Below are 12157 nucleotides of genomic sequence, written 5' to 3'. Positions count from 1 at the left end.
TTGCACCTCTTTATAGGTTTTCACATCTCCAATCAACTTTAAAATCAAAGTACACTTTTCCTCTAAACAATGTCTTGAATGACCCATTTGCCTCAGGCTTTCAAATGCATGTTCAACAAGTGCTGGATTCATCCTTAAATAGGGGTCACCTGATTCACACCTGTATTTTCACAAAATTGATGACCTCACTTACTGAATGCCACACTGCTATTTTTTTGAACACACCCCTTTCAACTAACTGCCAAATTGCACAGCCTTAAGAGCGTGCATATCATGAATGCTGGGTCTTGTTTGTTTTCTGAGAACCTGCTGCACCTACTGGTGACTTGTTTGCCATGTTTCAATAAAAAATATACTAAAAACCTGGATTATTCTGGTTAGTCACGTTGTACTGCTATTGTTTTGAACAATACTGTAAGTAGATACTTTACATGTATTAATGTATATGATGTTTAGAATCTTTAATCGTGCTAAAATCCACATGTTCCAGTTAATGCACTAGTGCTTTGAGTAGATAAAAGGGTAATGTTTTCTTTTTGTGGTGATGATGTGGTGATCAATAGGTGTTCCCATGAGATGAGGTTGAACGTAAATGAAAGCCAAAAAATTGCTCACCACTTTCAGAGACACATGATGTGTATCACATTAGAAGTGTAAGGCATTGGGTTGTGTTTGATTATGGCCTTCAAAGAGGTTCTCTCTTTCTTTTTTAGGAAGCCCCTGACATAAATCATAAATCTCATCATCATCATCAGAGCTGAACAAACCAAGTAGGCATAGTACTGTAGGTTTATAATATGACACTCGTGTTTCATTTAGACCTATGAATTCCTTCAAAAATATGATAGAATATGTAAATAATGTGGTGGCATAATATCTTCAGTATTAAATGACTTTGAAATGTCAGAATGGCCAACTTTACAGCAGAACAAAAGGTGTTTACAGCCTGGTACAAAGAACGATTTTGGTTCATATAGCTATTATTACCCTCCATGACAACTGTGAGGGGGGTGAATTTTTTTATAACTCATCCATTTCCTTTATATTAGGTTATATTAAGTTTGCATAATTAAGGGCATGGCCACTTGAGTGACAGCTAGGTCTCGCTGGTCGCCGTCACTTCACCTCAGCTGAATCCGGCAGATTAGCCACTGATCTTGCCATATTCATCGTATTTTTGTTTTGTTTTATGTGGCTTTACACAGTCAGCTGCCTTTTGGACTTATTTCTTACAATTATCAGATGATATGGATTTACTAACACACACTATAATTGAAGTGTTTGGAAGTAATTCACGTTTTTCTCCTGTAGAAAAACATAATAAGAACAATGTTTAGTGGCTCAATGTATTACAACAGTGTTTTTGAAAGTCTAAACACTTTGTTGATATAGTGTACAGCCAAGCACATGTGGTCAGAACACAAACGAGTCGCAGGTAATAAAGTATCAAGCGTTTCTCCCAAAGTAAAGTCTGTCTGCCAGGCCTAAGCAAAATACCAGCAGGTGTCTGTAGCTCCGCCCACTCTCCGCCTCTTTGCCCTTGTTTGGTATCCCGCCGTGGGTGCGATGACACGCAAACAAAATGTCGACGGTTGGCCGCGCCTACTTGTAGCTTCTTTTGCGCTCTTCAGTAACCTATGGGTGACGTCAAGGATGCAACGTCCATATATTTTACAGTCTATGGTCAAAACAGCAAAAAAAAAAAACTGTATCTAAAACTGGCTAATGTCAATGAAGCTATTCACAAGAAATTCCTGGGTAGCTCTAATGACAGCTTCTGTAACCTCTTCTGATGGACTCTTGCTGATTCTTTGTAATGTTATGTGGAGCCAAGCATTGGAAAAAAAAAACTTTACAAAACTTGCCAAAGAAATACGTCCAAATCCTTTCTTGAAATTTGGGCTATGCTTAGCATAAAAGTCTAGCATGAAATAGCATCAGACTATTTCTTAACTACAGGCATTATTTGTTGACCTTGGAGACACTTTTCTTACTCAAGGATCTTTGGGATTAGTACTGTGTGTTAAATGATACAGCATACACAAGTTATTTTGGAATAAGTGATGATGACGAGTTATTTTTATTACTTTACTGTAGATGATAAAAATAGCAAAAGTTACATGTATTAAATTACATCAATGTACATTTTTTTCATAATATTTGGAGAGAAAAAATATAAGACACTGGACAAGTCTTTCTGTTGTGTGCTTGTGCATGCTGTCATTGCTAGGCTGTGTGTTTGACTGTATATATAAAATAAAAAATGAAATATGCCCTACCTGACAAAAGTCTTGTCATCTATCCCAGTTGTAAGAGCACCAAATAATAACCTGACTTCTAGTTGATCATTTGGAAAAGTGGCAGAAGGTAGATTTTTCCAATGAATCATCTGTTGAACTGCATCCCAATCATCACAAATACAACAGAAGACCTATTGGAACCTGCATTGACCCAAGATTCTCATAGAAATCTTTTTGTGATCAGCATTTGTGCTGCCCATATACATTACAAACCACAATAGAGGTCAAATTCTTCATCAGGATAGTGCTCCTTCCCATACTTCAGCATCCGCATCAAAGTTCCTGAAAACAAAGGTCAAGGTGCTCCAGGATCGCCCAGCCCAGCCCAGCCTAGACAAGATTTTGTCTAAGCAAAGTCAGATCTTACTGTCCTAATTAAATAATTGAAAATCAAGTCATGATCATATTTTATTTTGGTAAAATAAGCGTAATCTAGAGGCCTTTGCCTTTCATATAAGCCACTTCTGATACCAAATGATAAACTGGAAGTCAAGTTATTATTTGATGTTCCTAAAACTTGGATAGGCGAGAAGACTTTTGTCAGGTAGTGTACTTTGCATGTCTATCTTGCAAGTTGACACGATTAGTAACATGTTTGCGATGGTATCAGATGCTCGGAGGAAGTTCCAAACCATGTTTTTGCGTACAATGTGGCTTAAAAAATGCTCAGCAGTGGTGTTGACCAATGTATTTTGTGAATCTTTAAGCTAATAAGGACACTGTTAAAGACTTGATTTTATCACAGGGACTTTATATTTAAATGTAACTTAACTATAAATCATAATTAACTAATTGCCAAATTAACTGAACCATAAATGCATATTTAACCACTTAATATGTTTAAAGTTGTTCATTTGTTTTTCACATGAGTTTCACAAGGGATGTGTCACCTCAGCCAGTGTGAGGTGTGAAAAAAAAATCTATTTTTGGTTTTGTTTACAGTTTTGATCTATAATAAATGGTTTCATCTGCTTCTAGGTATTCTTTTTCTATATATTCAAAATTTCAATTTTACCTGCAATAAAACAATAGCATTAGGAGAACCATGCAAAAGCCCTTTGTTTTGCTGCTGTAGTATTAATAGGCCAAATCAGCACATTCTTCGGGGTCAGGACTGATACCATCTTTTGAAACTGCATGCCCCAGAAAAGATGCAATTATAAGATCTAATGTGGTAAATAAATGGCTTCAGTAAATGCTATCAAGATACTGAAGCTGTTCAAAAGGTCATTACAAACATCAGTCTTGTCGTTCACACAATGCTTGGTGCAGAGCCATCGTGATTCATTCTGAAACCTGAGATAATTAAAGCACCACCATCTGTTGCTCTTCTTGACCCATTGGTTTTATCAATGTACCACATTACATGTTACCAAAGTCCCAAAGTAGGAGTAGAAGGGTCATTGGTCCTAAATTGTCTTTGTTATTTTGAGAGAGTGGATCAATTGTGGGTGCTTACTCTCCAGTGGTCACTTCCTGTGGGTGAATGTGTTGTGTGTGCCTATCTAAAAGAGTTGGAGGTGCTGAAAGAGTAGGCCTCGTTTCCACTCACCCTCATACTAAGTGGAATACTGAGGTGTAACACATACAGTACTGCAAAAAATAAAAAATAAAACAGGTTTCACTGGAGTCATAAACATGAAACCTTCTAATTACATGGTTTCTATTTCAGATATTGCCATGTAAAACCAACATTTGCACTTGGCTAACTCACTTTTTAGGACTAATTGAATGAATGTTCTAAGTTTTCATTTCTCATTAAAGCTGTTTGACCTCTGCAAACACTGAACCTATATGCACAGGAAGGAAGCATGAGAAATGAACAAGCACATGGTGTACAGCTGCGGTGATGCTTGCACAAAACCTTTAAATCTTCATATGTGGTTCAGCAGCAAAGCAGTAACGCCAGTCTGAGGGTCTTCGCAGAAATGACGAGGAATGAACCCGCAACTCTGCAAAAAATAGCTGCCTTGTGGTCCACGGAGGATATTCGGCTGACTAGAGACTAATTTGAGTCACATTCAAGTGTGCAAAAATAATTAGTTTTCCTTGCCCTTAATTTATAATACATCACTACTATTGCTGTGATTTGTCCAAAAGCTTAATAAAGTACACCTTCTACACAGTAGATGTAAAAAAAACCCACTTTGTTTAGAATTTAAATAAATAACTTTGGAAACATTCAACCAGAATTCAGCATAATTTCCACTGACAACCATCCCACATTCACATGCAAATATTAGTGGTTACCGTAACACCTCACCACTGCATATCTTCTCCAAGAGTGTGGGATATCTCCTCTTTCACTTGTTGTTTTGAAATCAAGTGTACAATGAAACATTTTATTAAGCATTATAGATATATTATTCAGTCAATATGACCATTGATCTCACAACCAGACAATAAATATTGGCATTTAATATACTTTCTCCTGATACAGAAGCATCGTAGTGTTCACTCAGTCTGGACCTCACACTTTTCTCAATAGATTTCCTGAAGAACTTCTCGGGCCGTTTGCGACCAATTCATGCGACGTTCAAAATCAGATATGACTGACTGAGGACTTCATGGTTAATAATCGCCATGATCAGTGGATCTTGAAGAGGCCAAAATAATTGCTATGATAATTTTTGCTGAGCAGATGAGGGCGCGAGACATTGACGAACAGCCAATCTAACTCTCTGAGCTGCTGAAGAGAACCGAGTTGACTGCCCGTCATCCACGGGTGGTTATTTGAGGTCATACAGAAGCCCTCGATGTTATCCTCCATGATTATCCGATTGTTCCCATTTCTTTGTAGACTCATTTTGTGAGCAAGACTGTCAAAGGACTTGCAAGTATGCGAAAGAAACTCCACGCGGGAGTAAACGAAGTACAAACCAGTCTCATTGACCTGAAGGCCACCGTCAATGTATCTTACACCATCTGTGAACGCATCACCATGCTTGGATATCCACTTCAGATGCCCAGATGATTTACTTTGTCCGGCATAACCTGTTGTAGAAAAATAATCAGTTCTTCAGTCAGAAAAACATCAGCATCATTAAGAATTATTTTCTATCAAGTAGAGATGACTCAATTCATGAATGTAATTTCTACTGAGATGCAAAGGAAATTTATTTCTGCCAAGGGAAGATGTGGCCCAATGGTTAAGGTGTCAGAGACTTGGCAACTTGAATTTACAGCACTATCTATCTATCTATCTATCTATCTATCTATCTATCTATCTATCTATCTATCTATCTATCTATCTATCTATCTATCTATCTATCTATCTATCTATCTATCTATCTATCTATCTATCTATCTATCTATCTATCTATCTATCTATCTATCTATCCATCTATCCATCCATCCATCCATCCATCCATCCATCCATCCATCCATCCATCCACCTACCTACCTACCTACCTTATAAAGAACATAAAGGGTTGTAGACTTCGTCAAATTTTGTTGTTGGTCAAGCTAAACTATAAATTTGGAAAACTTGTGGAATGGCTATTGAAGGGGAAACTATAGATATAATTTTTTTTGCCTAGGTTCAGGATCAGAATGGAATGTACTTGAGTTTAAATTGACATCATGTGTGAATGAAGCTTTATGTATGCTATGTGATGAGGAGATGGTATTATTTAATTGGTGATGTTTGGTGATCGAATAGTGTCTCTTTGAGGTATTAACGTTAAGTAAAGGGTTTTAAAGTCTCTCTTTTAATGAAACTTGAAGGAGAGATACAAAATGGAGAACTTTTGATCTGCATCCGAAAAATAATTTGCCTTCTTGGTGCCTATCTGGTTATTTACAGTGGTGAAATGTATTGTTCTTCACGAACAAGATTGTTTTTGTTTAAATGTAATTTTGTAGGTTCTTTGCTTTGGCCTAAGTGAAAATAACTTGTTTATGTTGTGTTTGTTGGGATTTTTGTAAATGATATCCTCTTTTTATAATGTTTAAGATACTTTTTAGTAGGTTGGGGTTAAATGTCTTCAAAACAATGTTCATTTATGGGTATAAGTATTCTAACAACAAGAAAGAGACTTGTACTTTTTCCAATTTTTGGATTGAACAGTCAAAATCTGGAAGGCATACAGGGCTGAATTGGAAGACCAGAAAGTTAATGTGGTGTATCTGTTTCGTGGACTCTAGAATTTGACTAGAACATGAATACTATTGAATGAACAGTCATGATTGAGTTTTGGCTAATGGTGCTTTAACAATGGTTGGGTTTTTGTAGAAGAGGACTTTTTCTTTAATTGGGACTAAGTCAGTGGCTGTCCAAAACCGCCTACTACTCAGTAGGTACTGCATTTAAATTTTTAAACGTACTACTCGGTTGTTGGAGTATGTAGTACTCGTATTTGTAGTAGTATGAATTGAACTCGGACGCACTACATCTGCCATTTTGCCATGATCACATCATCTACCCGCGTGAGTTGCGTCGCTTTACTCTGATTCATACATTTTCTTGCGGGGCATCATGGGATGGCATAACGTTCATCCAATGCGCACTTCAGAATCTCACCGGGAGTAGTAGGAAATCCGTGTACTTCTCACATACTGATTTTCAAATTCTATGAATTCAGACATACTACTCGGCTCCATACTGTTTTTAACATACTATATAGTATGAAAGTATGGGATTTCGGATGCAGCCAGTGTTTCTCAACCACGTTCCTGGAGGACCACTAACACTGCTTGTTTATATGTCTTCTTTTTCGGTCACACCCATTACAGTTCATTCAGTCTCTGCTAATGAGCTGATAATCTAAATCAGGTGTGTTTGATTAAGAAGACACAGAAGATGTGCAAAGCTGGTGGTCCTCCAGGAACGTGGTTGAGTGTTCCCTGTGATCTGAAAGCAAAAGCTCTTACACTCCTGTGTGCTCTGGAGAGAACTGAGTTTTTCAAGTATGGGTAAAACTATACTCACTTCACTTACCTATCAAATGTGCAGCTGATTTGTGCTTGTTCTTCTTCAGCTCGGCAGGATTCAGACCTGTTGGACAATTAAATATGGCATCAGATCATCTTATTTACTAGCACAGCATAAATTATAAATCCTGTTTGGGACACACAACTCACCGACTTGTTTCTGTGGGGCATTGCTCTGCATTATAGTGGGCAATTCCTGTCATTAGAGGGAAGAAAAAAAATGTATCAATATTAATGCATGTATTGATACATAGTAAGGAACTGTAGATTTTATTTAGCAAATATAGATATGCACAAAGTTTGTCTACATTGTGAAAAGCACAAGCAGGTGTTAGACTGTTCTAGAGGATTTCCTGTAGCCTTCGACCAGTGACCACATTTCTTTCTGTCTCTCTCTCTCTCTCTCTCTCTCTTGCAATTCCTACTCGGTCATATGTATATGTCAGAATGGAAACTGAAAAAAATGATACTCCCATGCAAATCAAAGAGGTTTGAGTGACATAACAAACAGAATATTGGGCTGCTTTCCAGGCGGTGTATGAATAATCAAGCCTTCTAATCTTTTATCTTCTATCTTGGAGAATGGCAAAAAATATTTATACGACAACCAGTGAAAATACAAATTTCACTTAAATGAAGACATCAAAATCTCAAAAAAAGGCTTTAATCTCTACATAAAAAAAAAAACACTATAGTAATTTATAGTAAATACTTGTGTTTTTGAACCATATTATAGTAAAGGTTATTATACGTTCTGTTTTTTAGTATTTACAACTCTGTTAATGAATGCATATTGTGGTTTTAACTATAGTGAACTAACAAACTTTAACAAATTTTGGAGTATAGTTTAATTTTTACTACACTAAACTGTGGTGTATTATAGTATAATATAGACATTACAATTGTAGAAAAACTACAGCAATTTGTTCATGTTAATATAGTTGTTGTATTGCCATATCAAACCCTACTGAAAAAAACAGCTTAAACCAGCCTAGGCTGGTTGGCTGGTTTTAGCTGGTCGACCAGCCTGGTTTTTGAGGGGTTTTGGCCATTTACAGGCTGGTTTCCAGCCATTTCCAGCCTGGTCTTAGCTGGTCAGGTCAGGTGATGACCACTTAAAACCAGCTTGACCAGCCTAGCCAGGCTGGGAGCCCAGCCAAAACCAGCTATGTCCAGCTTAAACCAGGCTGGAAATGGCTGGAAACCAGCCTGGAAATGGCCAAAACCCCTCTAAAACCAGGCTGGTCAACCAGCTAAAACCAGCCAACTAGCCTAGGCTGGTTTAAGCTGGATTTTTCAGCAGGGTTATAGACTTACCACAACAAATTCATTCACATCCTTCACTATAGTATGATTCAAAAACAAAATAGTGCTTACTATAAACTACTATAGTATGCATGAGTCCATGCACAGTTCCCAAGCATACAAATGCCCCAAAACCTTTATGACTTGACTTTTGTCTATAAAATAATAGATAACTACATCAGTTACAGTCATGAATGTATTAGTAGATGTATTTGTAGACTCCCACATACTCTAGGATAAAACTTTGTAATAACATGACAACTTATTCTACAAAACAGTACTACCAACCTACTGTACCTAGATGCCTGCTAATATTTGACTACTCTAATAAGAGTTAAATGACTTGCAGTTGCAAAATAGGCATGACCATCAAGATGATAACATATTGTACTTTTATAACTTGCTAAAGGTTTAGCTTGAGCTATTTTTCTTAAACCTAGTTCGATACATTCTGTAGGTCTTACCTGTGTCAGCTGTTCCAGTTTAGTCTGTAATCTCAGGATCTGATAGGCTCCCAGACCCAAAGCTGCAAAAACCAGCAGGAGTGTCAGCGTCACTACCCAAGCTATCCCGGCATTCATTCCTCCCCAGCCTTTCTTCTTCATCTCAGCTCGAGCTGGGGGAAACGTCCAACAGGGGACCAGCGGTGGCTCTGGGTGCCTGGGCACCTGCTGGTGGTAGTAGCGATGCTGTTTTGGGTGATTTCCAGCAGAATCCACCATGAACACTGGTTGGGACGAGTGGCCGAAGTTAGCACTCATGTTTGCAGAGACGAGTATGTGAAGGTGTGAGTGACAAGAAAGTAGGACTTGTGAAGGTTGTTGCTGAGCATCAGTAGTTAAAAAGGTCGGTCATGCAGTGTGGTTTTCCCACCCACATACACACACACATAGAGGGAGAGAGAGTCCGTCTCTCTGTCACAGATTCTCTCCTTTCTTCTGTCACGCACACTGATGTCTGAGATATATATTGATTTTTTTGGTTGGTGCATTAGCAATCGCTTTTGTGGAAACCAATATGCATGAAGGCATAACTGGAAGGGTATAATAGTGACATCATGGACAGGAAACCATTCATCTCGAGTCTTTTTGCATTCGCATGCAATTACTGCTCACCTAGTTATTAGTGACATTAACGTGTGAAAATAATCTCTAATAAATGATTGTGGACATATGTATGTACAGTGCTCAGCACAATTTCTCAATGAACATGGTGCATTTAAACAAAACTGTTTTATTAATTGTTTATATCCATTAAAATAAAAGTTTAGTCACCTGACATCTGACACTAGAAAATACATTTAAATGCAAAGAAGTTATTGCAAAAACAAATTACAAACTACAATATTTTAACTAAATTTTAGATTTAGTATTAATCTAAACAATACTAATTTAGGTGTACTAAAGTTTGGTCTGTTCTTTTGTTAGATTAGTTATGATATGCACTATAATATTATTGTACAGCATCCTATAGAAAATATTAATTCAAATCTGTGAGGGGTGTACTCATTTATGCTGAGCATTGTATTTGCATAATGTTACATACATACACTACCTGACAAAAGTCTTGTCGTCGATCCCAGTTGTAAGAGCAATAAATAATAACATGACTTCTAGTTGATCATTTGGAAAAGTGGCAGAAGGTAGATTTTTCAGATGAATCATGTAATAAACTGTATCCCAAACATCACAAATACTGCAGTAGACCATAGAATCTGAAGTTTGGTGAAGGAAAAATCATGGTTGGGGTTTACATTCAGTGCGAGAGATCTGCAGAGTGGATGGCAACAGCTTGAGGTATCAAGACATTTGTGCTGCCCATTACATTACAAACCACATGAGAGGGCAAATTCTTCATCAGGATAGCGCTCCTTCCCATACTTCAGCCTCCGCATCAAAGGTTCTGAAAACAAAGGTCAAGGTGCTCCAGGATCGGCCAGCCCAGCCCAGCCTAGTCAAGATTTTGTCTAAGCAAAGTCAGACCTTACTGTCCTAATTAAATAATTGAAAATCAAGTCATGATCATATTTTATTTTGGTAAAATAAGTGTAATCTAGAGGCCTTTGCCTTTCATATAAGCCACCTCTGATACCAAATGATCAACTAGAAGTCAAGTTATTATTTGATGTTCATAAAACTTCGATAGGCAGCAAGACTTTTATACATGTATACATACATAGGGTCAAATAGCGCACTTAATAAAGGGGCTAATAATTTTGACCTTAAAATGGTTTTTAAAAAATTAAAAAAGTGCTTTTATTCTAGCCGAAATAAAGCAAATAAGACTTTCTCCTGAAGAAAAAATGCTACCAGACATACTGTGAAAACTTAATTTGGGAAATATTTAAAAAGAAAAAAAAAATGAAAAGGGGGGCTAATAATTATGACTTCAACTGTATGTGTTGTAAATCTAGTATGCTGCAGAACAAATCGCCCCAAAAGGAGACAATAAAGTTTACAGTAACAGGTTTTGACATTAAATCCATTCACTTTTTTGATGTCCTGATTGATGTCAATTCGATGTCATTTTAACATTAAGGTGCCCATTGGGACCCAATTTACTGAATCAATACTGTCACTGCTATTCTCAATTTTTTAACCATATCTTTTGTTCCTGTATATAAAAGTACAAAAAAACTAGTATAACCGAACTGTAACAATTATAGTGTAAACATTATTTGGTTTTAATATTTGATAAAAGCCGAACTTTGGTTAAAAGATTGAGATATCCTCAGATTGGGATAAATATGTCCATCAGTGAACTTCAGCAGATCATATCTTGCTTTGTAGCTTGTGCGGGGCACTTCCACAGGTCAGTGGGGTATGGTGTCTGCACACAAAGCAAAGGGTTACCTGTGACCTAGAAAGAGTTATTCAGAAAGGCCTCAGATCTTTTTTTAAGACCACTGGCATCCGTTCTGATATGCTGTGAAGTACAGAGGCTGACATATTTAGCTGCAAGTCTTCAAACGAGTTTGATTGTCTCGTCAGGTTGGTGTAGCAATCTGAAACTAAACTTATTTCAAATAAGTACTTTCCTTGCTGTTATTATGCATAACTATGTGTAATAATAGTAAGTGCATTGTTTTACTTTTTTTAAACTACGGAATACAACGTGTGTCAAGGAAATCCCTCCCACACCATTACATCCTCACCAACAGCCTGAACCAATGGTACAAGGCAGGCTTTCATGATGTTTAGGACAAATCAAACTAGGCAACATCTACACTGCAGCTCATCTGATTCAAGGTTTACTGGGTTTTGTGTTTGAAGCTGCTGTTTTGAAGACCTTGACTCTATCAACTGAACTAGTGTGGTTATTATCCTCTAAACTCTAGCATCAACGAGGCATTTCTACCAATAGAACTTGAACTCATTACTCATTTTCAGACCATTTTCTGTGAACTGTGGAGATGGTCATGTGTGAAAATCCCAGGAGAGTAGCAGTTTCTGAAATACTAAAACCAGAATGTTTGGCACCAAGAATCATGGCATGTTAAAAGTCACGTAAATACCCTTTCTTCTCCCTTCTGATGCTCAGTCTTAACTTATCATAATCAGCAATTCTCAATCCTGGTCCTTGTGACCCCCTGCTATGCTTATTTTGTATGTTTCTCTTAC

General features: G+C 37.3%; 1 protein-coding gene across 1 annotated transcript; it reads right to left on the bottom strand.

Moving 5' to 3' along the window:
* Nucleotides 1–4703: 4703 nt before the first annotated feature.
* On the bottom strand, nucleotides 4704–9418 carry faslg (Fas ligand (TNF superfamily, member 6)). The gene is made up of 4 exons (XM_056445283.1): nucleotides 9002–9418; nucleotides 7383–7428; nucleotides 7240–7296; nucleotides 4704–5294 (listed from the first exon to the last, which is right to left on the bottom strand). The coding sequence occupies exons 1-4, from the start codon at nucleotides 9296–9298 to the stop codon at nucleotides 4888–4890; spliced, it is 807 nt and encodes a 268-aa protein (XP_056301258.1). The 5' UTR covers nucleotides 9299–9418; the 3' UTR covers nucleotides 4704–4887.
* Between the last annotated feature and the right edge of the window lie 2739 nt (nucleotides 9419–12157).

This window comes from Danio aesculapii, chromosome 20, assembly GCF_903798145.1.
Source record: "Danio aesculapii chromosome 20, fDanAes4.1, whole genome shotgun sequence".
Taxonomy (NCBI): Eukaryota; Metazoa; Chordata; class Actinopteri; order Cypriniformes; family Danionidae; genus Danio; species Danio aesculapii.
This window is presented reverse-complemented; position numbering and strand designations above follow the sequence as displayed.

What these genes read in the sequence shown, in the direction of transcription:
- faslg (XM_056445283.1), bottom strand. Translation starts at nt 9,298, where the DNA reads ATGAGTGCTAACTTCGGCCACTCGTCCCAACCAGTGTTCATGGTGGAT. An exon ending in AACTGGAACAGCTGACACAG is followed by an intron (nt 7,429 to 9,001) that starts GTAAGACCTACA and finishes CTCTAATGACAG; the next exon opens with GAATTGCCCACTATAATGCA. An exon ending in ATCAGCTGCACATTTGATAG is followed by an intron (nt 5,295 to 7,239) that starts GTAAGTGAAGTG and finishes TTTCTACAACAG; the next exon opens with GTTATGCCGGACAAAGTAAA.